The sequence below is a fragment of the Ranitomeya imitator genome, chromosome 4, assembly GCF_032444005.1.
Source record: "Ranitomeya imitator isolate aRanImi1 chromosome 4, aRanImi1.pri, whole genome shotgun sequence".
Classification (NCBI taxonomy): domain Eukaryota; kingdom Metazoa; phylum Chordata; class Amphibia; order Anura; family Dendrobatidae; genus Ranitomeya; species Ranitomeya imitator.
The window spans coordinates 719,901,348-719,926,938 of record NC_091285.1 but is presented as its reverse complement, the minus strand read 5'-3'; the positions used below and the strand labels follow the sequence as shown (position 1 = coordinate 719,926,938).

At 60.6% G+C, this 25,591-nt stretch overlaps 2 protein-coding genes across 2 annotated transcripts; one reads left to right on the top strand and one right to left on the bottom strand.

Annotated features, from left to right (window-relative positions):
* Positions 1-675: 675 nt before the first annotated feature.
* Positions 676-1,583, bottom strand: LOC138674903 (cylicin-2-like). The gene is made up of 2 exons (XM_069762727.1): positions 1,436-1,583; positions 676-1,346 (listed from the first exon to the last, which is right to left on the bottom strand). Exons 1-2 carry the CDS (start codon positions 1,581-1,583, stop codon positions 676-678), a joined length of 819 nt encoding a protein of 272 aa, XP_069618828.1.
* Positions 1,584-7,305: 5,722 nt separating this feature from the next.
* LOC138674403 (transcription factor SOX-14-like) lies at positions 7,306-24,071 on the top strand. Its single transcript, XM_069762252.1, has 2 exons — positions 7,306-7,757; positions 23,618-24,071. Exons 1-2 carry the CDS (start codon positions 7,393-7,395, stop codon positions 23,790-23,792), a joined length of 540 nt encoding a protein of 179 aa, XP_069618353.1. The 5' UTR covers positions 7,306-7,392; the 3' UTR covers positions 23,793-24,071.
* Positions 24,072-25,591: the final 1,520 nt, after the last annotated feature.

Here is a 25,591-nt window from a genome sequence, read left to right as displayed (position 1 = left end):
TCTTCTTGACCTCATCGCTGCCTCTTCGAGAGCGGTTCTTCTTGACCTCATTACCACCTCTTTGAGAGCGGTTCTTCTTGACCTCATTACCACCTCTTTGAGAGCGGTTCTTCTTGAGCTTGTCGTCCCCTCTTTGGGAGCGGTTCTTCTTGAGCTCGTCGTCGCCTCTTCGGGAGCGGTTCTTCTTGAGCTCATCTTTGCCTCTTCAGGAGCGGTTCATCTTGAGCTCATCGTCACCTCTTCGGGAGTGGGTCTTCTTGAGCTCGTCGTCACCTCTTTGGAAGCCGTTCTTGAGCTCGTCATTGCCTCTTCAGTGGTGGTTCTTCTTGAGCTCGTTGTCACCTCTTTGGGAGCAATTCTTTCATGATTAAGGGTGCTTAGTCACCGGAAACGCGTTGACCTTGTTTTTATAATTTTTTCTGTATGCTGATGTTTTGTCCTTTCACTGTATTTTGAGTGAAATAAATTATGGATTTTTCACTATTTCGTTGAGCTGGATCTCCTTCTCTTTCCTGTTCGTCCACGCCCTGACACAGCGGTTCCGTGCTCCGAGCTCCTGGGAATGTCGGTATGGTGAGCTGGATTTTGTTTTTCCAGCAATTCTTTTTGCACTCTTCTTCTTCATCTCTTCAGTGCGATTCTTCTTAAGCTCATCTTCTCCTGTTCAAGAGCGGTTCATCTTGAGCTCGTCGTCACCTCTTTGGAAGCAGTTCTTGAGCTCGTCATTGTCTCTTCAGTGGTGGTTTTTCTTGAGCTCGTTGTCACCTCTTCGGGAGCGGTTCTTCTTGAGCTCGTTGTTGCCTCTTTGAGAGTGGTTCTTTTTGCGCTCTTCTTTGCCTCTCTGATGCAATTCTTCTTGAGCTCATCTTCGCCTCTTCGGGAGTGGTTCATCTTGAGCTCGTCGTCACCTCTTCGGGAGTGGGTCTTCTTGAGCTTGTCATCGCCTCTACGGGAGCAGTTCTTGAGCTCGTCAGCACTTCTTCGGTGGTGGTTCTTCTTGAGCTCGTCATCCTCTTCGAGAGCGGTTCTTCTTGAGCTAGTCTTCGCCTCTTCAGTGCGGTTCTTCTTGAGCTCGTATTTGCCTCTTCGGGAGCGGTTCATCTTGAGCTCGTCGTCACCTCTTCGGGAGCTGTTCTTCTTGAGCTCATCGTCGCCTCTTCGGGAGCAGTTCTTGAGCTCGTCATCGCCTCTTCGGGGGCGGTTCTTCTTGAGCTCATCGTCACCTCTTTGGGAGTGGTTCTTCTTGAGCTCGTTGTTGCCTTTTTGGGAGTTCTTTTTGAGCTCGTTGTTGCCTCTTCGGGAGCGGTTCTTCTTGCGCTCTTCTTCTCCTCTTTGGTGCAGTTCTTCTTGAACTCATCTTCGCCTCTTCGGGAGCAGTTCATCTTGAGCTCGTCGTCGCCTCATCGGGAGTGGTTCTTCTTGAGCTCATCATTGCCTCTTTGGGAGCAGTTCTTCTTGAGCTCGTCGTCATCTCTTTGGGAGCGGTTCTTTTTGAGCTCGTCATCACCTCTACAGGAGCGGTTCTTCTTGAGCTCGTTGTCGCCTTTTCGGGAGCAGTTCTTGAGCTCTTTGTCACCACTCATGGCCACCTCTTTGGACTACGCTTGTTGTCTCCCCTTTGGACGCGGTCCTTCCTACGCAATCTGCTCACGGTCGCCTCTTTGGACATGGAACTTCCAGTGCGCGTCATCACCTCTTCGGATGTGGTTCTTCCTGCGCTCGTCTGTTCATGGACGCCTCTTCGGATGTGGTTCTTCCTGCACTCGTCTGTTCATGGTCACCTCTTCAGATGTGGTTCTTCCTATGCTTGTCTGTTTGTGGTCGCCTCGCCAGATGCGGTTCTTGACACATTCGTCGTCGCCTCTTCGGCTATGTCTCTTCCTGCGCTCGTCTGTTTGTGGTTGTTTCTTCAGATGTGGTTCTTCTTGCACTAGTCATCACCTCTTCGGATGTGGTTCTTCCTGCGCTTGCCTGTTCGTGGTCGCCTCTTCAGATTTGGTTCTTCCTGTGCTAGTCTGTTCAGTCACCTCTTCAGACGAGGTTCTTTCCGCACTCGTCGTCGCCTCTTCAGATGTGGATCTTCCTGCGCTCATCTGTTCGTGGCTTCCTCTTCATATGTGGTTCTTCCTGTGCTCATCTATTCATCATCGCTTCGGTTAGGTTCTTCCTGCGCTTGTCTGTTCACGGTCGCCTCTTCAGATGTGGTTCTTCCTGTGGTCGTCTGTTCGTGGTCGCCTTTTTAGACACTGTTCTTTCCGCACTCGTCATTGCCTCTTTGGATGTAGTGCTTCCTGTGCTCCTCTTTTCGGTCACTTCTTCAGATGTGATTCTTCCTGCGCTCATCTGTTCGCGGTCGCCTCTTCAGACACAGTTATTTCCGTACCCGTCATCGCCTCTTCAGATGTGGTTCTTCCTGCGCTCGTCTGTTCGTGTCTTCAGATGTGGTTCTTCCTGTGCTCATCTGTTCATACTCGCCTCTTCAGATGTGGTTCTTTCCACACTCGTCTTTGCCTCTTTAGATGTGGTTCTTCCTGCGCTCATCTGTTTCTGGTCGCCTCTTCAGATATGGTTCTTCCTGTGCTTGTCGGTTCATGGTCGCCTCTTCAGATGTGGATTTTCCTTCAGTTCTCTGTTTGTGGTCGCCACTAAAGATGTGGTTCTTCCTGCGCTCGTCTGTTCATGGTCGCCTCTTCAGATGTGGGTCTTCCTGCGCTTGTCTGTTCACTGTCGCCTCTTCAGATGTAGTTCTTCCTGCGCTCATTTGTCCGTGGTTGCCTCTTCGGATGTGGTTCTTCCGGCGCTCGTCTGTTTGCGGTCGCCTCTTCAGATGTGGTTCTTCCTGCGCTCATCTGTTTGCGGTCGCCTCTTCAGATGTGGTTCTTCCTGCGCTCGTCTGTTTGCGGTCGCCTCTTCAGACACGGTTCTTTTTGCACTCGTCGTCACCTCTTCAGATGTGGTTCTTCCTGCTCTCATCTGTTCACTGTCGCTTCTTCAGATGTGGTTTTTCCTGTGCTCATCTGTTTTCGGTCATCTCTTCAGATGTAGTTCTTCCTGCGCCCGTCTGTTCGTGGTTGCCTCTTCAGATGTGGCTCTTCCTGTGCTCATCTGTTCTCGTCGCCTTTTCAGATGTAGTTCTCCCTGCGCTCGTCTGTTCGTGGTTGCCTCTTCGGTTGTGGTTCTTCCTGTGCTCATCTGTCTGCGGTCCCTCTTCAGATGTGGTTCTTCCAGCGCTAGTCTGTTCACGATCCCCTCTTCAGATGTGGTTCTTTCTGCTCTCGTCTGTTCCCAGTTGCCTCTTCAGATGTGATTCTTCCTGCACTCGACTGTTCATGGTTGACTCTTCAGATGTGGCTCATCATGCTCTCGTCTGTGGGTGGTCACCTCTTCAGATGTGGTTCTTTCCGCACTCATCGTCGCCTCTTCGGATGTGGTTCTTCCTACTCTCGACTGTTTATGGTCGTCTCTTCAGATGTGGTTCTTCCTGCGCTTGTCTGCTCACTGTCGCCTCTTCAGATGTGGTTTATCCTGCGCTCGTCTGTTCTCGGCGGTCGCCTCTTCAGATGTGGTTCTTGCGCTCGTATGTTCGTGGTTGCCTCTTCAGATGTGGTTCTTCCTGCGCTTGTTTGTTTACGGTCCTCTCTTCAGATGTGGTTTATCCTGCGCTCGTCTGTCCTCGGCGGTCGCCTCTTCAGATGTGGTTCTTCTTGCGCTATGTTCGTGGTTGCCTCTTCACATGTGGTTCTTCCTGCTTTTGTCTGTTCGCCGTCACCTCTTCAGATGTGGTTCTTCCTGCACTCGTCTGTTCCCGGCGGTCGCCTCTTCAGATGTAGTTCTACCTGCGTTCGTCTGTTCCCGGTGGTCGCCTCTTCAGATGTGGTTCTTCCTGTGCTCGTCTGTTCTTGGTTGCCTCTTCAGATGTGGTTCTTCCTGCGCTTGTTTGTTTACGGTCCCCTCTTCACATGTGGTTTATCCTGCGCTCGTCTGTTCCCGGTGGTCGCCTCTTTAGATGTGATTCTTCCTGCGCTCGTCTATTCATGGTTGCCTCTTCAGATGTGGTTCTTCCTGCGCTTATCTGATCAGTCACCTCTTCAGATGTGGTTCATCCTGCGCGCGTGTTTGTGGTCGCCTCTTCAGATGTGGTTCTTCCTGCACTCGTCTGTTCCCGGCGGTCGCCTCTTCACTTGTCATCACCTCTTCAGATGCGGTTCTTCCAGCGCCTCTTCAGCATATGTTTGTGGTTGCCTCTTCAGATGTGGTTCTCCCTGCTTTCGTCTGTTCGCGGTCGCCTCTTCAGATGTGGTTCTTCCTGCACTCGTCTGTTCCCGGCGGTCGCCTCTTCACTTGTCGTCACCTCTTCAGATGCGGTTCTTCCAGCGCTTGTTTGTTTGCGGTCCCCTCTTCAGATGTTTCTTCCTGCGCTCATCTGTTCGTGGTCGCCTCTTCAGATGTGGTTCTTCCTGCGCTCATCTGTTCGTGGTCGTCTATTCAGATGTGGTTCTTCCTGTGCTCGTATGTTCGTGGTTGCCTCTTCAGATGTGGTTCTTCCTGCGCTCGTCTGTTCGTGGTCGCCTATTCAGATGTGGTTCTTCCTGCCCTCGTCTGTTCGTGGTCGCCTCTTCAGATGTGGTTCTTCCTGCGCTCGTCTGTTCGTGGTCGCCTATTCAGATGTGGTTCTTCCTGCGCTCGTCTGTTCGTGGTCGCCTCTTCAGATGTGGTTCTTCCTGCGCTTGTCTGTTCGTGGTCGCCTCTTCAGATGTGGTTCTTCCTGCGCTCGTCTGTTCGTGGTCGTCTCTTCAGATGTGGTTTTTCCTGCGCTCGTCTGTTCGTGGTCGCCTCTTCAGATGTGGTTCTTCCTGCGCTCGTCTGTTCGTGGTCGCCTCTTCAGATGTGGTTTTTCCTGCGCTCGTCTGTTCGTGGTCGACTCTTCAGATGTGGTTCTTCCTGCTTTCGTCTGTTCGCGGTCGCCTCTTCAGATGTGGTTCTTCCTGCACTTGTCTGTTCCCGGCAGTCGCCTCTTCACTTGTCGTCACCTCTTCAGATGCGGTTCTTCCAGCGCCTCTTCAGCGTATGTTTGTGGTTGCCTCTTCAGATGTGGTTCTTCCTGCTTTCGTCTGTTCGCGGTCGCCTCTTCAGATGTGGTTCTTCCTGCACTCATCTGTTCCCGGCGGTCGCCTCTTCACTTGTCGTCACCTCTTCAGATGCGGTTCTTCCAGCGCTTGTTTGTTTGCGGTCCCCTCTTCAGATGTGTTTCTTCCTGCGCTCGTCTGTTCGTGGTCGCCTCTTCAGATGTGGTTCTTCCTGCGCTCATCTGTTCGTGGTCGTCTATTCAGATGTGGTTCTTCCTGTGCTCGTCTGTTCGTGGTTGCCTCTTCAGATGTGGTTCTTCCTGCGCTCGTCTGTTCGTGGTCGCCTATTCAGATGTGGTTCTTCCTGTGCTCGTCTGTTCGTGGTTGCCTCTTCAGATGTGGTTCTTCCTGCGCTCGTCTGTTCGTGGTCGCCTATTCAGATGTGGTTCTTCCTGTGCTCGTCTGTTCGTGGTTGCCTCTTCAGATGTAGTTCTTCCTGCGCTCGTCTGTTCGTGGTCGCCTCTTTAGATGTGGATCTTCCTGCGCTCGTCTGTTCGTGGTCGCCTCTTCAGATGCGGTTTTTCCTGCGCTCGTCTGTTCGTGGTCGCCTCTTCAGATGTGGTTTTTCCTGCGCTCGTCTGTTCGTGGTCGCCTCTTCAGATGTGGTTTTTCCTGCGCTCGTCTGTTCGTGGTCGCCTCTTCAGATGTGGTTTTTCCTGCGCTCGTCTGTTCGTGGTCGCCTCTTCAGATGTGGTTTTTCCTGCGCTCGTCTGTTCGTGGTCGCCTCTTCAGATGTGGTTTTTCCTGCGCTCGTCTGTTCGTGGTCGCCTCTTCAGATGTGGTTTTTCCTGCGCTCGTCTGTTCGTGGTCGCCTCTTCAGATGTGGTTTTTCCTGCGCTCGTCTGTTCGTGGTCGCCTCTTCAGATGTGGTTCTTCATGCATTCGTCTGTTCGTGGTCGCCTCTTCAGATATGGTTCTTCATGCATTCGTCTGTTCGTGGTCGCCTCTTCAGATGTGGTTTTTCCTGCGCTCGTCTGTTCGTGGTCGCCTCTTCAGATGTGGTTCTTCACGCATTCGTCTGTTCGTGGTCGCCTCTTCAGATGTGGTTCTTCATGCATTCGTCTGTTCGTGGTTGCCTCTTCAGTTGCGGTTTTTTCCACACTCGTCGTCGCCTCTTCGGATGTGGTTCTTCCTGTGCTCATCTGTTCGTGGTCACCTCTTCAGGTGTGGTTCTTCCTCGCTTGTCTTGTCGTAGTTACCTCTTCAAACACGGTTCTTTCCAAGCTCATCCGCTCATGATGAAGGTTTTATATTTAATCGCTGTCTTCGTTCTTAGTATGAATTGTATAAAAAAAATTTGTTGTATTGTTGAGGCGTTCTCGGCCTTAGAGTTCATGCACACGTTCAGTAATCGGCATCGCGTTGGACGCAGCACATGTCCACTGCCATCTATTAAGCGCAGATGAAACCTCTGTGATCACTGAACTGGGCAGAATCATGGCGTCAAATACATTGAACTGATCATGGGCACGCGCCCTCAGTGTCTGACCCGCAGCGTATACTGATCGTGGGCACGCACCCTCAGCGTCCGACCCGCAGCGTATACTAATCGTGGGCACGCACCCTCAGCGTCCAACCCGTAGCTTATACTGATCGTGGGCACGCACTGTCAGCGTCCAACCCACAACGTATACTGATCGTGTCGTGGGCACGCACCCTCGCATTATGGTGGGCACGCGCCCTCAGCGTCCCACCTGCAGCGCATACTGATCGTGTCGTGGGCACGCACCCTCGCCTTATGGTGGGCACGCGCCCTCAGCGTCCAACTCGCAGCGTATACTAATCGTGGGCACGCACCCTCAGCGTCCGACCAACAACGTATACTGATCGTGTCGTGGGCACGCACCCTCGCCTTATGGTGGGCACGCGCCCTCAGCGTCCGACCTGCAGCGCATACTGATCGTGTCGTGGGCACGCACCCTCAGCGTCCGACCAACAACGTATACTGATCGTGTCGTGGGCACGCACCCTCGCCTTATGGTGGGCACGCGCCCTCGCCTTATGGTGGGCACGCGCCCTCAGCAACCAATCCCATCACTACTTGAATTTTTTCAACAGGCACGAAAATGAAAGCAGAGATGTGATTGGTCACTATGGGTAGCACTGGACAATGGCTGGGACTGGGGAGGGCCGTATCTGCCGGCGCTGGAGGGGTTAAGAGACCCTGCGGAGAGGGAGGAGGAGGGGCGGGGGGCTTTAAATCCCCCTCAGGAGCGGAGGGTCCGGGCTGTGGACGGAGCTGCGGCCGCTGCACCTGCTGCTGAGGATGGCGGAGGCCCCGGTGAAGCGGCCGATGAACGCCTTCATGGTGTGGTCCAGCGAGGAGCGGAAGCGCGTGTCCGCCCTGCACCCGAAGATGCACAACTCGGAGATCAGCCGCCGCCTGGGCGAGGTGTGGCGGGCGCTGGGCGAGGACGAGCGGAGGCCGTACCGGGAGCAGGCCAAGCGGCTGCGGGAGCGCCACGCCCGGGACCACCCGGGCTACAAGTACGCCCCCCGCAAGAAGAGGCGGCAGAAGGTGGAGAGCCGGGCCCCGACCACCCCCGGAGCCCAGGACCCCCGAGTGCCGAGCAGCGGCCGGCCGGCGGGGGGAGAGGAGGAGAGCAGCGGCTGCGAGGGGCCTCCGTGCAGGTGAGACCCCCGGATAGCGAGACCCCGGATAGTGAGGCCCCCGGATAGCGAGACCCCCGGATAGTGAGGGGCCTCCGTGCAGGTGAGACCCCCGGATAGTGAGGGGCCTCCGTGCAGGTGAGACCCCCGGATAGTGAGGGGCCTCCGTGCAGGTGAGACCCCCGGATAGTGAGACCCCCGGATAGTGAGGCCCCCGGATAGTGAGGGGAGGTCGTGCAGGTGAGACCCCCGGATAGTGAGACCCCCGGATAGTGAGGGGCCGCCGTGCAGGTGAGACCCCCGGATAGTGAGGGGCGGGATAGTGAGGGGCCTCCGTGCAGGTGAGACCCCCGGATAGTGAGGGGCCGCCGTGCAGGTGAGACCCCCGGATAGTGAGGGGCGGGATAGTGAGGGGCCGCCGTGCAGGTGAGACCCCCGGATAGTGAGGGGCGGGATAGTGAGGGGCCGCCGTGCAGGTGAGACCCCCGGATAGTGAGGGGCCGCCGTGCAGGTGAGACCCCCGGATAGTGAGGGGCCGCCGTGCAGGTGAGACCCCCGGATAGTGAAGGGCCGCCGTGCAGGTGAGACCCCCGGATAGTGAAGGGCCGCCGTGCAGGTGAGACCCCCGGATAGTAAGGGACTGCCGTGCAGGTGAGACCGCCGGATAGCGAGGGGCCGCCGTGCAGGTGAGACCCCCGGATAGTGAGACCCCCGGATAGTGAGGGGCCTCCGTGCAGGTGAGACCCCCGGATAGTGAGGGGAGGTCGTGCAGGTGAGACCCCCGGATAGTGAGGGACCGCCGTGCAGGTGAGACCCCCGGATAGTAAGGGACTGCCGTGCAGGTGAGACCGCCGGATAGCGAGGGGCCGCCGTGCAGGTGAGACCCCCGGATAGTGAGACCCCCGGATAGTGAGGGGCCTCCGTGCAGGTGAGACCCCCGGATAGTGAGGGGAGGTCGTGCAGGTGAGACCCCCGGATAGTGAGGGACCGCCGTGCAGGTGAGACCCCCGGATAGTGAGACCTCCGGATAGTGAGGGGAGGCCGTGCAGGTGAGACCCCCGGATAGTGAGACCCCCGGATAGCGAGGGGCCGCCGTGCAGGTGAGACCCCCAGATAGTGAGGGGCCTCCGTGCAGGTGAGACCCCCGGATAGTGAGGGGAGGTTGTGCAGGTGAGACCCCCGGATAGTGAGGGACCGCCGTGCAGGTGAGACCCCCGGATAGTGAGACCTCCGGATAGTGAGGGGCCGCCGTGCAGGTGAGACCCCCGGATAGTGAGGGGCGGGATAGTGAGGTGAGACCCCCGGATAGTGAGGGGCGGGATAGTGAGGGGCCGCCATGCAGGGGAGACCCCCGGATAGTGAGACCCCGGATAGTGAGGGGCGGGATAGTGAGGGGCCGCCGTGCAGGTGAGACCCCCGGATAGTGAGGGGCCGCCATGCAGGGGAGACCCCCGGATAGTGAGACCCCAGATAGTGAGGGGCGGGATAGTGAGGGGCCGCCGTGCAGGTGAGACCCCCGGATAGTGAGTGGCGGCCGTGCAGGTGAGACCCCCGGATAGTGAGTGGCGGCCGTGCAGGTGAGACCCCCGGATAGTGAGGGGCCGCCGTGCAGGTGAGACCCCCGGATAGTGAGGGGCCACCGTGCAGGTGAGACCCCCGAATAGTGAGACCCCGGATAGTGAGGGGCCACCGTGCAGGTGAGACCCCCGGATAGTGAGACCCCGGATAGTGAGGAGCAGGGGAGAGGCCGAGATAGTGAGTGAGGGGCAGGTGAGACCCCCAGATAGTGAGAGCCCTGAATTGTGAGGGGTGACTGTGCAGGTACGACCCCCAGAAAGTGAGGGTCCGCCAAGCAGGTGAGACCCCCGGATAATGATGGTCGGCCGTGCAGGTGAGACCCCGGATAGTGAGGGGTGGCCGTGCAGGTGAGACCCCCGGATAGTGAGACCCCGGATAGTGAGGGGCCGCCGTGCAGGTAAGACCCCCAGATAGTGATACACCGGATAGTGAGGTGCTGCCGTGAGACCCCCGGATAGTGAGGGGTGAGAGACAGACAGAGAGACAGCACTTCAACATAAACCTAAAAAGAAATAAAAAGCCAAAAGGTTCTGAGAAGACAAGAGACACCGTGCTGATAATAGAGCAGATGTTGGGCGTGTGGTGTGTTAGTGTGCTGTGGCCTGCTCAGTAGCGCCTCCTTTGGTCCAGGCCTGCCCGGTAGCACTCTGCCCTGTCCCTCTGACCCCCACTGCTCAGTAGCGCCTCCTTTGGTCCAGGCCTGCCCGGTAGCACTCTGCCCTGTCCCTCTGACCTCCACTGCTCAGTAGCGCCTCCTTTGGTCCAGGCCTGCCCGGTAGCACTCTGCCCTGTCCCTCTGACCCCCACTGCTCAGTAGCGCCTCCTTTGGTCCAGGCCTGCCCGGTAGCACTCTGCCCTGTCCCTCTGATCCCCACTGCTCAGTAGCGCCTCCTTTGGTCCAGGCCTGCCCGGTAGCACTCTGCCCTGTCCCCCTGATCCCCACTGCTCAGTAGCGCCTCCTTTGGTCCAGGCCTGCCCGGTAGCACTCTGCCCTGTCCCCCTGATCCCCACTGCTCAGTAGCGCCTCCTTTGGTCCAGGCCTGCCCGGTAGCACTCTGCCCTGTCCCCCTGATCCCCACTGCTCAGTAGCGCCTCCTTTGGTCCAGGCCTGGCCGGTAGCACTCTGCCCTGTCCCTCTGACCCCCACTGCTCAGTAGCGCCTCCTTTGGTCCAGGCCTGCCCGGTAGCACTCTGCCCTGTCCCTCTGACCTCCACTGCTCAGTAGCGCCTCCTTTGGTCCAGGCCTGCCCGGTAGCACTCTGCCCTGTCCCTCTGATCCCCACTGCTCAGTAGCGCCTCCTTTGGTCCAGGCCTGCCCGGTAGCACTCTGCCCTGTCCCTCTGACCCCCACTGCTCAGTAGCGCCTCCTTTGGTCCAGGCCTGCCCGGTAGCACTCTGCCCTGTCCCTCTGATCCCCACTGCTCAGTAGCGCCTCCTTTGGTCCAGGCCTGCCCGGTAGCACTCTGCCCTGTCCCCCTGATCCCCACTGCTCAGTAGCGCCTCCTTTGGTCCAGGCCTGGCCGGTAGCACTCTGCCCTGTCCCTCTGACCCCCACTGCTCAGTAGCGCCTCCTTTGGTCCAGGCCTGCCCGGTAGCACTCTGCCCTGTCCCTCTGACCTCCACTGCTCAGTAGCGCCTCCTTTGGTCCAGGCCTGCCCGGTAGCACTCTGCCCTGTCCCTCTGACCCCCACTGCTCAGTAGCGCCTCCTTTGGTCCAGGCCTGCCCGGTAGCACTCTGCCCTGTCCCCCTGATCCCCACTGCTCAGTAGCGCCTCCTTTGGTCCAGGCCTGCCCGGTAGCACTCTGCCCTGTCCCCCTGATCCCCACTGCTCAGTAGCGCCTCCTTTGGTCCAGGCCTGGCCGGTAGCACTCTGCCCTGTCCCTCTGACCCCCACTGCTCAGTAGCGCCTCCTTTGGTCCAGGCCTGCCCGGTAGCACTCTGCCCTGTCCCTCTGACCTCCACTGCTCAGTAGCGCCTCCTTTGGTCCAGGCCTGCCCGGTAGCACTCTGCCCTGTCCCTCTGATCCCCACTGCTCAGTAGCGCCTCCTTTGGTCCAGGCCTGGCCGGTAGCACTCTGCCCTGTCCCTCTGACCCCCACTGCTCAGTAGCGCCTCCTTTGGTCCAGGCCTGCCCGGTAGCACTCTGCCCTGTCCCTCTGACCTCCACTGCTCAGTAGCGCCTCCTTTGGTCCAGGCCTGCCCGGTAGCACTCTGCCCTGTCCCTCTGACCCCCACTGCTCAGTAGCGCCTCCTTTGGTCCAGGCCTGCCCGGTAGCACTCTGCCCTGTCCCTCTGATCCCCACTGCTCAGTAGCGCCTCCTTTGGTCCAGGCCTGCCCGGTAGCACTCTGCCCTGTCCCCCTGATCCCCACTGCTCAGTAGCGCCTCCTTTGGTCCAGGCCTGGCCGGTAGCACTCTGCCCTGTCCATCTGACCCCCACTGCTCAGTAGCGCCTCCTTTGGTCCAGGCCTGCCCGGTAGCACTCTGCCCTGTCCCTCTGACCTCCACTGCTCAGTAGCGCCTCCTTTGGTCCAGGCCTGCCCGGTAGCACTTTGCCCTGTCCCTCTGACCCCCACTGCTCAGTAGCGCTCCTTTGGTCCAGGCCTGCCCGGTAGCACTCTGCCCTGTCCCTCTGATCCCCACTGCTCAGTAGCGCCTCCTTTGGTCCAGGCCTGCCCGGTAGCACTCTGCCCTGTCCCTCTGATCCCCACTGCTCAGTAGCGCCTCCTTTGGTCCAGGCCTGCCCGGTAGCACTCTGCCCTGTCCCTCTGATCCCCACTGCTCAGTAGCGCCTCCTTTGGTCCAGGCCTGCCCGGTAGCACTCTGCCCTGTCCCTCTGACCCCCACTGGTCAGTAGCGCCTCCTTTGGTCCAGGCCTGTCCGGTAGCACTCTGCCCTGTCCCTCTGATCCCCACTGCTCAGTAGCGCCTCCTTTGGTCCAGGCCTGCCCTGTAGCACTCTGCCCTGTCCCTCTGATCTCCACTGCTCAGTAGCACTCTGCCCTGTCCCTCTGACCTCCACTGGTCAGTAGCGCCTCCTTTGGTCCAGGCCTGTCCGGTAGCACTCTGCCCTGTCCCTCTGATCCCCACTGCTCAGTAGCGCCTCCTTTGGTCCAGGCCTGGCCGGTAGCACTCTGCCCTGTCCCTCTGACCCCCACTGCTCAGTAGCGCCTCCTTTGGTCCAGGCCTGCCCTGTAGCACTCTGCCCTGTCCCTCTGATCTCCACTGCTCAGTAGCACTCTGCCCTGTCCCTCTGACCCCCACTGGTCAGTAGCGCCTCCTTTGGTCCAGGCCTGTCCGGTAGCACTCTGCCCTGTCCCTCTGATCCCCACTGCTCAGTAGCGCCTCCTTTGGTCCAGGCCTGGCCGGTAGCACTCTGCCCTGTCCCTCTGACCTCCACTGCTCAGTAGCGTCTCCTTTGGTCCAGGCCTGCCCGGTAGCACTCTGCCCTGTCCCTCTGATCCCCACTGCTCAGTAGCGCCTCCTTTGGTCCAGGCCTGCCCGGTAGCACTCTGCCCTGTCCCTCTGATCTCCACTGCTCAGTAGCGTCTCTTTTGGTCCAGGCCTGCCCGGTAGCACTCTGCCCTGTCCCTCTGACCTCCACTGCTCAGTAGCGCCTCCTTTGGTCCAGGCCTGCCCGGTAGCACTCTGCCCTGTCCTTCTGACCTCCACTGCTCAGTAGCGCCTCCTTTGGTCCAGGCCTGCCCGGTAGCACTCTGCCCTGTCCCTCTGACCTCCACTGCTCAGTAGCGCCTCCTTTGGTCCAGGCCTGCCCGGTAGCACTCTGCCCTGTCCCTCTGATCCCCACTGCTCAGTAGCGCCTCCTTTGGTCCAGGCCTGCCCGGTAGCACTCTGCCCTGTCCCTCTGATCCCCACTGCTCAGTAGCGTCTCCTTTGGTCCAGGCCTGCCCGGTAGCACTCTGCCCTGTCCCTCTGACCTCCACTGGTCAGTAGCGCCTCCTTTGGTCCAGGCCTGCCCGGTAGCACTCTGCCCTGTCCCTCTGACCCCCACTGGTCAGTAGCGCCTCCTTTGGTCCAGGCCTGTCCGGTAGCACTCTGCCCTGTCCCTCTGATCCCCACTGCTCAGTAGCGCCTCCTTTGGTCCAGGCCTGCCCGGTTGCACTCTGCCCTGTCCCTCTGACCCCCACTGGTCAGTAGCGCCTCCTTTGGTCCAGGCCTGCCCGGTAGCACTCTGACCTGTCCCTCTGATCCCCACTGCTCAGTAGCGCCTCCTTTGGTCCAGGCCTGTCCGGTAGCACTCTGCCCTGTCCCTCTGATCCCCACTGCTCAGTAGCGCCTCCTTTGGTCCAGGCCTGCCCGGTAGCACTCTGCCCTGTCCCTCTGATCCCCACTGCTCAGTAGCGCCTCCTTTGGTCCAGGCCTGCCCGGTAGCACTCTGCCCTGTCCCTCTGATCTCCACTGCTCAGTAGCGCCTCCTTTGGTCCAGGCCTGGCCGGTAGCACTCTGCCCTGTCCCTCTGACCTCCACTGCTCAGTAGCGCCTCCTTTGGTCCAGGCCTGTGATGTACAGTGTGTGATGTGCTGTGGCCTGCTCAGTAGCGCCTCCTTTGGTCCAGGCCTGCCCGGTAGCACTCTGCCCTGTCCCTCTGACCCCCACTGCTCAGTAGCGCCTCCTTTGGTCAAGGCCTGCCCTGTAGCACTCTGCCCTGTCCCTCTGATCTCCACTGCTCAGTAGCACTCTGCCCTGTCCCTCTGACCCCCACTGCTCAGTAGCGTCTCTTTTGGTCCAGGCCTGCCCGGTAGCACTCTGCCCTGTCCCTCTGATCCCCACTGCTCAGTAGCGCCTCCTTTGGCCCAGGCCTGCCCGGTAGCACTCTGCCCTATCCCTCTGATCCGCACTGCTCAGTAGCGCCTCCTTTGGTCCAGGCCTGGCCGGTAGCACTCTGCCCTGTCCCTCTGACCTCCACTGCTCAGTAGCGTCTCCTTTGGTCCAGGCCTGCCCGGTAGCACTCTGCCCTGTCCCTCTGATCCCCACTGCTCAGTAGCGCCTCCTTTGGTCCAGGCCTGCCCGGTAGCACTCTGCCCTGTCCCTCTGATCTCCACTGCTCAGTAGCGTCTCTTTTGGTTCTGGCCTGCCCGGTAGCACTCTGCCCTGTCCCTCTGACCTCCACTGCTCAGTAGCGCCTCCTTTGGTCCAGGCCTGCCCGGTAGCACTCTGCCCTGTCCTTCTGACCTCCACTGCTCAGTAGCGCCTCCTTTGGTCCAGGCCTGCCCGGTAGCACTCTGCCCTGTCCCTCTGACCTCCACTGCTCAGTAGCGCCTCCTTTGGTCCAGGCCTGCCTGGTAGCACTCTGCCCTGTCCCTCTGACCCCCACTGCTCAGTAGCGCCTCCTTTGGTCCAGGCCTGCCCGGTAGCACTCTGACCTGTCCCTCTGATCCCCACTGCTCAGTAGCGCCTCCTTTGGTCCAGGCTTGTCCGGTAGCACTCTGCCCTGTCCCTCTGATCCCCACTGCTCAGTAGCGCCTCCTTTGGTCCAGGCCTGCCCGGTAGCACTCTGCCCTGTCCCTCTGATCCCCACTGCTCAGTAGCGCCTCCTTTGGTCCAGGCCTGCCCGGTAGCACTCTGCCCTGTCCCTCTGATCTCCACTGCTCAGTAGCGCCTCCTTTGGTCCAGGCCTGGCCGGTAGCACTCTGCCCTGTCCCTCTGACCTCCACTGCTCAGTAGCGCCTCCTTTGGTCCAGGCCTGTGATGTACAGTGTGTGATGTGCTGTGGCCTGCTCAGTAGCGCCTCCTTTGGTCCAGGCCTGCCCGGTAGCACTCTGCCCTGTCCCTCTGACCCCCACTGCTCAGTAGCGCCTCCTTTGGTCAAGGCCTGCCCTGTAGCACTCTGCCCTGTCCCTCTGATCTCCACTGCTCAGTAGCACTCTGCCCTGTCCCTCTGACCCCCACTGCTCAGTAGCGTCTCTTTTGGTCCAGGCCTGCCCGGTAGCACTCTGCCTTGTCCCTCTGATCCCCACTGCTCAGTAGCGCCTCCTTTGGCCCAGGCCTGCCCGGTAGCACTCTGCCCTATCCCTCTGATCCCCACTGCTCAGTAGCGCCTCCTTTGGTCCAGGCCTGGCCGGTAGCACTCTGCCCTGTCCCTCTGACCTCCACTGCTCAGTAGCGTCTCCTTTGGTCCAGGCCTGCCCGGTAGCACTCTGCCCTGTCCCTCTGATCCCCACTGCTCAGTAGCGCCTCCTTTGGTCCAGGCCTGCCCGGTAGCACTCTGCCCTGTCCCTCTGATCTCCACTGCTCAGTAGCGTCTCTTTTGGTTCTGGCCTGCCCGGTAGCACTCTGCCCTGTCCCTCTGACCTCCACTGCTCAGTAGCGCCTCCTTTGGTCCAGGCCTGCCCGGTAGCACTCTGCCCTGTCCTTCTGACCTCCACTGCTCAGTAGCGCCTCCTTTGGTCCAGGCCTGCCCGGTAGCACTCTGCCCTGTCCCTCTGACCTCCACTGCTCAGTAGCGCCTCCTTTGGTCCAGGCCTGCCTGGTAGCACTCTGCCCTGTCCCTCTGACCCCCACTGCTCAGTAGCGCCTCCTTTGGTCCAGGCCTGCCCGGTAGCGCTCTGCCCTGTCCCTCTAACCTCCACTGCTCAGTAGCGCCTCCTTTGGTCCAGGCCTGCCCGGTAGCGCTCTGCTCTGTCCCTCTGACCTCCACTGCTCAGTAGCGCCTCCTTTGGTCCAGGCCTGCCTGGTAGCACTCTGCCCTGTCCCTCTGCCCCCCACTGCTCAGTAGCGTCTCCTTTGGTCCAGGCCTGCCCGGTAGCACTCTGCCCTGTCCCTCTGACCTCCACTGCTCAGTAGCGCCTCCTTTGGTCCAGGCCTGCCCGGTAGCACTCTGCTCTGTCCCTCTGACCTCCACTGCTCAGTAGCGCCTCCTTTGGTCCAGGCCTGCCCGGTAGCACTCTGCCCTGTCCCTCTGACCCCCACTGCTCAGTAGCGCCTCCTTTGTTCCAGGCCTGGCCGGTAGCACTCTGCCCTGTCCCTCTGACCTCCACTGCTCAGTAGCGTCTCCTTTGGTCCAGGCCTGCCCGGTAGCACTCTGCCCTGTCCCTCTGATCTCCACTGCTCAGTAGCGTCTCTTTTGGTTCTGGCCTGCCCGGTAGCACTCTGCCCTGTCCCTCTGACCTCCACTGCTCAGTAGCGCCTCCTTTGGTCCAGGCCTGCCCGGTAGCACTCTGCCCTGTCCTTCTGACCTCCACTGCTCAGTAGCGCCTCCTTTGGTCCAGGCCTGCCCGGTAGCACTCTGCCCTGTCCCTCTGATCCCCACTGCTCAATAGCGCCTCCTTTGGTCCAGGCCTGCCCGGTAGCTCTCTGCCCTGTCCCTCTGACCTCCACTGCTCAGTAGCGCCTCCTTTGGTCCAGGCCTGCCCGGTAGCTCTCTGCCCTGTCCCTCTGACCTCCACTGCTCAGTAGCGTCTCCTTTGGTCCTGGCCTGCCCGGTAGCACTCTGCCCTGTCCCTCTGATCCCCACTGCTCAGTAGCGCCTCCATTGGTCCAGGCCTGGCCTGTAGCACTCTGCCCTGTCCCTCTGATCTCCACTTCTCAGTAGCGTCTCTTTTGGTCCAGGCCTGCCCGGTAGCACTCTGCCCTGTCCCTCTGACCTCCACTGCTCAGTAGCGCCTCCTTTGGTCCAGGCCTGCCCGGTAGCACTCTGCCCTGTCCCTCTGACCTCCACTGCTCAGTAGCGCCTCCTTTGGTCCAGGCCTGCCCGGTAGCACTCTGCCCTGTCCCTCTGATCCTCACTGGTCAGTAGCGCCTCCTTTGGTCCAGGCCTGCCCGGTAGCACTCTGACCTGTCCCTCTGACCCCCACTGCTCAGTAGCGCCTCCTTTGGTCCAGGCCTGCCCGGTAGCACTCTGCCCTGTCCCTCTGACTTCCACTGCTCAGTAGCGCCTCCTTTGGTCCAGGCCTGCCCTGTAGCACTCTGCCCTGTCCCTCTGACCTCCACTGCTCAGTAGCGCCTCCTTTGGTCCAGGCCTGCCTGGTAGCACTCTGCTCTGTCCCTCTGACCCCCACTGCTCAGTAGCGCCTCCTTTGGTCCAGGCCTGCCCGGTAGCACTCTGCCCTGTCCCTCTAACCTCCACTGCTCAGTAGCGTCTCTTTTGGTCCAGGCCTGCCCGGTAGCACTCTGCTCTGTCCCTCTGACCTCCACTGCTCAGTAGCGCCTCCTTTGGTCCAGGCCTGCCTGGTAGCACTCTGCCCTGTCCCTCTGCCCCCCACTGCTCAGTAGCGTCTCCTTTGGTCCAGGCCTGCCCGGTAGCACTCTGCCCTGTCCCTCTGACCTCCACTGCTCAGTAGCGCCTCCTTTGGTCCAGGCCTGCCCGGTAGCACTCTGCTCTGTCCCTCTGACCTCCACTGCTCAGTAGCGCCTCCTTTGGTCCAGGCCTGCCCGGTAGCACTCTGCCCTGTCCCTCTGACCCCCACTTCTCAGTAGCGCCTCCTTTGGTCCAGGCCTGCCCGGAAGCACTCTGCCCTGTCCCTCTGACCTCCACTGCTCAGTAGCGCCTCCTTTGCTCCAGGCCTGGCCGGTAGCACTCTGACCTGTCCCTCTGACCTCCACTGCTCAGTAGCGCCTCCTTTGGTCCAGGCCTGCCCGGTAGCACTCTGCCCTGTCCCTCTGACCCCCACTGGTCAGTAGCGCCTCCTTTGGTCCAGGCCTGCCCGGTAGCACTCTGACCTGTCCCTCTGACCCCCACTGCTCAGTAGCGCCTCCTTTGGTCCAGGCCTGGCCGGTAGCACTCTGCCCTGTCCCTCTGACCTCCACTGTTCAGTAGCGCCTCCTTTGGTCCAGGCCTGGCCGGTAGCACTCTGCCCTGTCCCTCTGACCTCCACTGCTCAGTAGCGCCTCCTTTGGTCCAGGCCTGCCCGGTAGCACTCTGCCCTGTCCCTCTGATCCTCACTGGTCAGTAGCGCCTCCTTTGGTCCAGGCCTGGCCGGTAGCACTCTGCCCTGTCCCTCTGATCCTCACTGGTCAGTAGCGCCTCCTTTGGTCCAGGCCTGCCCGGTAGCACTCTGCCCTGTCCCTCTGACCCCCACTGCTCAGTAGCGCCTCCTTTGGTCCAGGCCTGCCCGGTAGCACTCTGCCATGTCCCTCTGACCCCCACTTCTCAGTAGCGCCTCCTTTGGTCCAGGCCTGCCCGGTAGCACTCTGCCCTGTCCCTCTGACCCCCACTGCTCAGTAGCGCCTCCTTTGGTCCAGGCCTGCCCGGTAGCACTCTGCCCTGTCCCTCTGACCTCCACTGCTCAGTAGCGCCTCCTTTGGTCCAGGCCTGCCCGGTAGCACTCTGCCCTGTCCCTCTGACCCCCACTGCTCAGTATCGTCTCCTTTGGTCCAGGCCTGGCCGGTAGCACTCTGCCCTGTCCCTCTGACCTCCACTGCTCAGTAGCGCCTCCTTTGGTCCAGGCCTGCCCGGTAGCACTCTGCCCTGTCCCTCTGACCCCCACTGGTCAGTAGCGCCTCCTTTGGTCCAGGCCTGCCCGGTAGCCCTCTGACCTGTCCCTCTGACCCCCACTGCTCAGTAGCGTCTCCTTTGGTCCAGGCCTGGCCGGTAGCACTCTGCCCTGTCCCTCTGACCTCCACTGCTCAGTAGCGCCTCCTTTGGTCCAGGCCTGGCCGGTAGCACTCTGCCCTGTCCCTCTGACCTCCACTGCTCAGTAGCGCCTCCTTTGGTCCAGGCCTGCCCGATAGCACTCTGCCCTGTCCCTCTGATCCTCACTGGTCAGTAGCGCCTCCTTTGGTCCAGGCCTGGCCGGTAGCACTCTGACCTGTCCCTCTGACCCCCCACTGCTCAATAGCGCCTCCTTTGGTCCAGGCCTGCCCGGTAGCACTCTGCCCTGTCCCTCTGATCCCCACTGCTCAGTAGCGCCTCCTTTGGTCCAGGCCTGGCCGGTAGCACTCTGCCCTGTCCCTCTGACCCCCACTTCTCAGTAGCGCCTCCTTTGGTCCAGGCCTGCCCGGTAGCACTCTGCCCTGTCCCTCTGACCTCCACTGGTCAGTAGCGCCTCCTTTGGTCCAGGCCTGCCCGGTAGCACTCTGACCTGTCCCTCTGACCCCCACTGGTCAGTAGCGCCTCCTTTGGTCCAGGCCTGTCCAGTAGCACTCTGACCTGTCCCTCTGACCCCCCACTGCTCAATAGCGCCTCCTTTGGTCCAGGCCTGCCCGGTAGCACTCTGCCCTGTCCCTCTGACCCCCACTTCTCAGGTGCACCTCCTTTGGTCCAGGCCTGCCCGGCAGCACTCTGCCCTGTCCCTCTGACCCCCACTGCTCAGTAGCGCCTCCTTTGGTCCAGGCCTGCCCGGTAGCACTCTGCCCTGTCCCTCTGACCCCCACTTCTCAGTAGCGCCTCCTTTGGTCCAGGCCTGCCCGGTAGCACTCTGCCCTGTCCCTCTGACCTCCACTGCTCAGTAGCGCCTCCTTTGGTCCAGGCCTGCCCGGTAGCACTCTGCCCTGTCCCTCTGACCCCCACTGCTCAGTAGCGCCTCCTTTGGTCCAGGCCTGCCCGGTAGCACTCTGCCCTGTCCCTCTGACCCCCACTGGTCAGTAGCGCCTCCTTTGGTCCAGGCCTGTCCGGTAGCACTCTGCCCTGTCCCTCTGATCCCCACTGCTCAGTAGAGCCTCCTTTGGTCCAGGCCTGCCCGGTAGCACTCTGCCCTGTCCCTCTGACCCCCACTGCTCAGTAGCGCCTCCTTTGGTCCAGGCCTGCCCGGTAGCACTCTGCCATGTCCCTCTGACCCCCACTTCTCAGTAGCGCCTCCTTTGGTCCAGGCCTGCCCGGTAGCACTCTGCCCTGTCCCTCTGACCCCCACTGCTCAGTAGCGCCTCCTTTGGTCCAGGCCTGCCCGGTAGCACTCTGCCCTGTCCCTCTGACCTCCACTGCTCAGTAGCGCCTCCTTTGGTCCAGGCCTGCCCGGTAGCACTCTGCCCTGTCCCTCTGACCCCCACTGCTCAGTATCGTCTCCTTTGGTCCAGGCCTGGCCGGTAGCACTCTGCCCTGTCCCTCTGACCTCCACTGCTCAGTAGCGCCTCCTTTGGTCCAGGCCTGCCCGGTAGCACTCTGCCCTGTCCCTCTGACCCCCACTGGTCAGTAGCGCCTCCTTTGGTCCAGGCCTGCCCGGTAGCCCTCTGACCTGTCCCTCTGACCCCCACTGCTCAGTAGCGTCTCCTTTGGTCCAGGCCTGGCCGGTAGCACTCTGCCCTGTCCCTCTGACCTCCACTGCTCAGTAGCGCCTCCTTTGGTCCAGGCCTGGCCGGTAGCACTCTGCCCTGTCCCTCTGACCTCCACTGCTCAGTAGCGCCTCCTTTGGTCCAGGCCTGCCCGATAGCACTCTGCCCTGTCCCTCTGATCCTCACTGGTCAGTAGCGCCTCCTTTGGTCCAGGCCTGGCCGGTAGCACTCTGACCTGTCCCTCTGACCCCCCACTGCTCAATAGCGCCTCCTTTGGTCCAGGCCTGCCCGGTAGCACTCTGCCCTGTCCCTCTGATCCCCACTGCTCAGTAGCGCCTCCTTTGGTCCAGGCCTGGCCGGTAGCACTCTGCCCTGTCCCTCTGACCCCCACTTCTCAGTAGCGCCTCCTTTGGTCCAGGCCTGCCCGGTAGCACTCTGCCCTGTCCCTCTGACCTCCACTGGTCAGTAGCGCCTCCTTTGGTCCAGGCCTGCCCGGTAGCACTCTGACCTGTCCCTCTGACCCCCACTGGTCAGTAGCGCCTCCTTTGGTCCAGGCCTGTCCAGTAGCACTCTGACCTGTCCCTCTGACCCCCCACTGCTCAATAGCGCCTCCTTTGGTCCAGGCCTGCCCGGTAGCACTCTGCCCTGTCCCTCTGACCCCCACTTCTCAGGTGCACCTCCTTTGGTCCAGGCCTGCCCGGCAGCACTCTGCCCTGTCCCTCTGACCCCCACTGCTCAGTAGCGCCTCCTTTGGTCCAGGCCTGCCCGGTAGCACTCTGCCCTGTCCCTCTGACCCCCACTTCTCAGTAGCGCCTCCTTTGGTCCAGGCCTGCCCGGTAGCACTCTGCCCTGTCCCTCTGACCTCCACTGCTCAGTAGCGCCTCCTTTGGTCCAGGCCTGCCCGGTAGCACTCTGCCCTGTCCCTCTGACCCCCACTGCTCAGTAGCGCCTCCTTTGGTCCAGGCCTGCCCGGTAGCACTCTGCCCTGTCCCTCTGACCCCCACTGGTCAGTAGCGCCTCCTTTGGTCCAGGCCTGTCCGGTAGCACTCTGCCCTGTCCCTCTGATCCCCACTGCTCAGTAGAGCCTCCTTTGGTCCAGGCCTGCCCGGTAGCACTCTGCCCTGTCCCTCTGACCCCCACTGCTCAGTAGCGCCTCCTTTGGTCCAGGCCTGCCCGGTAGCACTCTGCCATGTCCCTGTGACCCCCACTTCTCAGTAGCGCCTCCTTTGGTCCAGGCCTGCCCGGTAGCACTCTGCCCTGTCCCTCTGACCCCCACTGCTCAGTAGCGCCTCCTTTGGTCCAGGCCTGCCCGGTAGCACTCTGCCCTGTCCCTCTGACCTCCACTGCTCAGTAGCGCCTCCTTTGGTCCAGGCCTGCCCGGTAGCACTCTGCCCTGTCCCTCTGACCCCCACTGCTCAGTATCGTCTCCTTTGGTCCAGGCCTGGCCGGTAGCACTCTGCCCTGTCCCTCTGACCTCCACTGCTCAGTAGCGCCTCCTTTGGTCCAGGCCTGCCCGGTAGCACTCTGCCCTGTCCCTCTGACCCCCACTGGTCAGTAGCGCCTCCTTTGGTCCAGGCCTGCCCGGTAGCCCTCTGACCTGTCCCTCTGACCCCCACTGCTCAGTAGCGTCTCCTTTGGTCCAGGCCTGGCCGGTAGCACTCTGCCCTGTCCCTCTGACCTCCACTGCTCAGTAGCGCCTCCTTTGGTCCAGGCCTGGCCGGTAGCACTCTGCCCTGTCCCTCTGACCTCCACTGCTCAGTAGCGCCTCCTTTGGTCCAGGCCTGCCCGATAGCACTCTGCCCTGTCCCTCTGATCCTCACTGGTCAGTAGCGCCTCCTTTGGTCCAGGCCTGGCCGGTAGCACTCTGACCTGTCCCTCTGACCCCCCACTGCTCAATAGCGCCTCCTTTGGTCCAGGCCTGCCCGGTAGCACTCTGCCCTGTCCCTCTGATCCCCACTGCTCAGTAGCGCCTCCTTTGGTCCAGGCCTGGCCGGTAGCACTCTGCCCTGTCCCTCTGACCCCCACTTCTCAGTAGCGCCTCCTTTGGTCCAGGCCTGCCCGGTAGCACTCTGCCCTGTCCCTCTGACCTCCACTGGTCAGTAGCGCCTCCTTTGGTCCAGGCCTGCCCGGTAGCACTCTGACCTGTCCCTCTGACCCCCACTGGTCAGTAGCGCCTCCTTTGGTCCAGGCCTGTCCAGTAGCACTCTGACCTGTCCCTCTGACCCCCCACTGCTCAATAGCGCCTCCTTTGGTCCAGGCCTGCCCGGTAGCACTCTGCCCTGTCCCTCTGACCCCCACTTCTCAGGTGCACCTCCTTTGGTCCAGGCCTGCCCGGCAGCACTCTGCCCTGTCCCTCTGACCCCCACTGCTCAGTAGCGCCTCCTTTGGTCCAGGCCTGCCCGGTAGCACTCTGCCCTGTCCCTCTGACCCCCACTTCTCAGTAGCGCCTCCTTTGGTCCAGGCCTGCCCGGTAGCACTCTGCCCTGTCCCTCTGACCTCCACTGCTCAGTAGCGCCTCCTTTGGTCCAGGCCTGCCCGGTAGCACTCTGCCCTGTCCCTCTGACCCCCACTGCTCAGTAGCGCCTCCTTTGGTCCAGGCCTGCCCGGTAGCACTCTGCCCTGTCCCTCTGACCCCCACTGGTCAGTAGCGCCTCCTTTGGTCCAGGCCTGTCCGGTAGCACTCTGCCCTGTCCCTCTGATCCCCACTGCTCAGTAGAGCCTCCTTTGGTCCAGGCCTGCCCGGTAGCACTCTGCCCTGTCCCTCTGACCCCCACTGGTCAGTAGCGCCTCCTTTGGTCCAGGCCTGCCCGGTTGCACTCTGCCCTGTCCCTCTGATCCCCACTGCTCAGTAGCGCCTCCTTTGGTCCAGGCCTGCCCGGTAGCACTCTGCCCTGTCCCTCTGATCCCCACTGCTCAGTAGCGCCTCTATTGGTCCAGGCCTGGCCGGTAGCACTCTGCCCTGTCCCTCTGACCTCCACTGCTCAGTAGCGCCTCCTTTGGTCCAGGCCTGCCCGGTAGCACTCTGCCCTGTCCCTCTGACCTCCACTGGTCAGTAGCGCCTCCTTTGTTCCAGGCCTGCCCGGTAGCACTGTCATTTGCCCAGTGTTGGTCTCTAATTCTGTTTTTCTTTCCTCCTCAGTTACATGTCCTCTTTGGGAGCCCCCCGCGCTGACGTGTCGTTCCCTGTGGTCAGTGACGTTTCGGCGCTGTATGGATTAGGACTTTATGACTTTGGAGAGAGACGTGGGATCCAGCCGCAGGTCCATTACCAGACGGTGGAGGTGGACGGTGGGGGGTCACTGATCAGCCTCTGACACTGCATCGCAGGTTGTTAGGGGTGCGGACCCCTCAACTTTATATGATAGTGACTGCCGTGGACATCTGGGGCAGTGTAAACATGGTATAAAAGAGGACGCCCACCTCCTAGACCCTCCCTTCAGGGGGCACTGTGGGGGACAGACTAGCTGTGACTGGACTCCGCGTCCACGCTGGGAGGTGACGGGGTCTCATCACTGGAAAGTTTTACACTGTAGATTATTTTTATGGAGTTTTGTATTTTTTGTAGCAAATTAAATAAGGTTTGTTATTAAGTGCACTGTGAGGTGATTGGCTCATTCCTATGGGGGTGGAGCTCTACAAACCAGCACTATTGGTGGGGGGACCCCTGCACCAATCCTCTAGTGGTGGTGTGTCCTAGAATGGGTGGGCAAGTAACTTTCTCAAAGAGGAACATGAGAAACTGGGTCTTCTGCGGAGGCCGAGCCAATATGAGCGAGAAACTAGAAATGCTCGGCGTTGTGTGTGAACCTGACCTGCACCTAGAGGCTGGTTCTGCCCAGCTCAGGGTTTGTGGCCCTGGGCCATCACTTTCTGGGGGGGCGGGGTCTATGACACCGGGCCGTCTCGGGGGGGGGGGTTGGAGTCTATGGCCCTGGGCCGTCACTGCCCTGGGTGCCCAGGGGCGGGGGGGAGGGGGAGGGGTTGTGGCCCTGGGCTGTCACTGTCTTGGGGGGGGAGGGTCTGTAGCCCTGGGCCATCACTGTCTGGGGGGGCTGTGACCCCGGGCTGTCTCGGTGGGGGGGTTGTGGCCCCGGGCCGTCACTGTCCGGGGGGGGGTCTGTAGCCCTGGGCCATCACTCACTAAGGGAGTATGTGGCCCCGGGCCGTCTTTGTTCGGGGATTTTGTGGCCCTGGGCCATCACTGTCCGGGGGGGAGGGTCTGCTGCCCTGGGCCATCACTGACTGGGTAGTATGTGACCCTGGGCTGTCTCTGTCCGGAGGGTCTGTGCCCTGGGCCGATTCTGTTTGTGGGCCGTCTCTGTCCGGGGATTGGGGGGTCTTCCTTCGCTGACTGGGTAGTATGTTGCCCCGGGCCGGGCCGTCCCTCTCTGGGGATCTGTGACCCTGGACCCTCACTGTCCAGGGGTCTGTGGCATATTCCTGTATCCCCTTCCTGATGTGTAATGTAGATGTGAATCACTCCGCGGGGGCACGGCGTGAGCTCAGAAGCTTTGATCGCGGACATTTAACCCTATCCCGGCCGCGAACCCTCACCGGTGACCCGCTGGCTGGCTGGCTGTCTGGGAGGTTCCTGCTGATGCCTCCACACTCCGCGCAGCCCTCCTCTGCACTGCACGATGCAGTAATCTAATGATCGCAGCTTCCAGACCCATAACATGGTTTCTAAAAAAAAAAAAAGTTTTCAAAACCTATAGAAAGTGAACAAGTGTGAAGCGTCTGCCTTTTCCTAAAAGTCTAGAAGTAAGAATAGAGTTATTTGCAGAGTAGAGGGATCTTCACGGCCTCGCTCTGGTGGCCGCAGTATCGGGGTGGCCCACGGCTCTCTCGTCTCGTCTTTCCCATTTTGCAGTCCGCTAGAGTGAATGGTGACGAAACTACGACACTTCCCATGAGAACCCGAAGCCTCATTCATCTGTCAGTGGAGAAATAAAAAGTTATGGCTCCTGGAAGAAGAGGGAAATCACTAAAACTTGTCAGTGCCTGAGGATTGAACATGCGTCACCCGGCCCACATAGTCATGGCGCTGACCTCCGGCCACCGGACGTGTTGCAGCGAACATCTGCCCATGTGCACCCGGCCGTAGACATCTCGC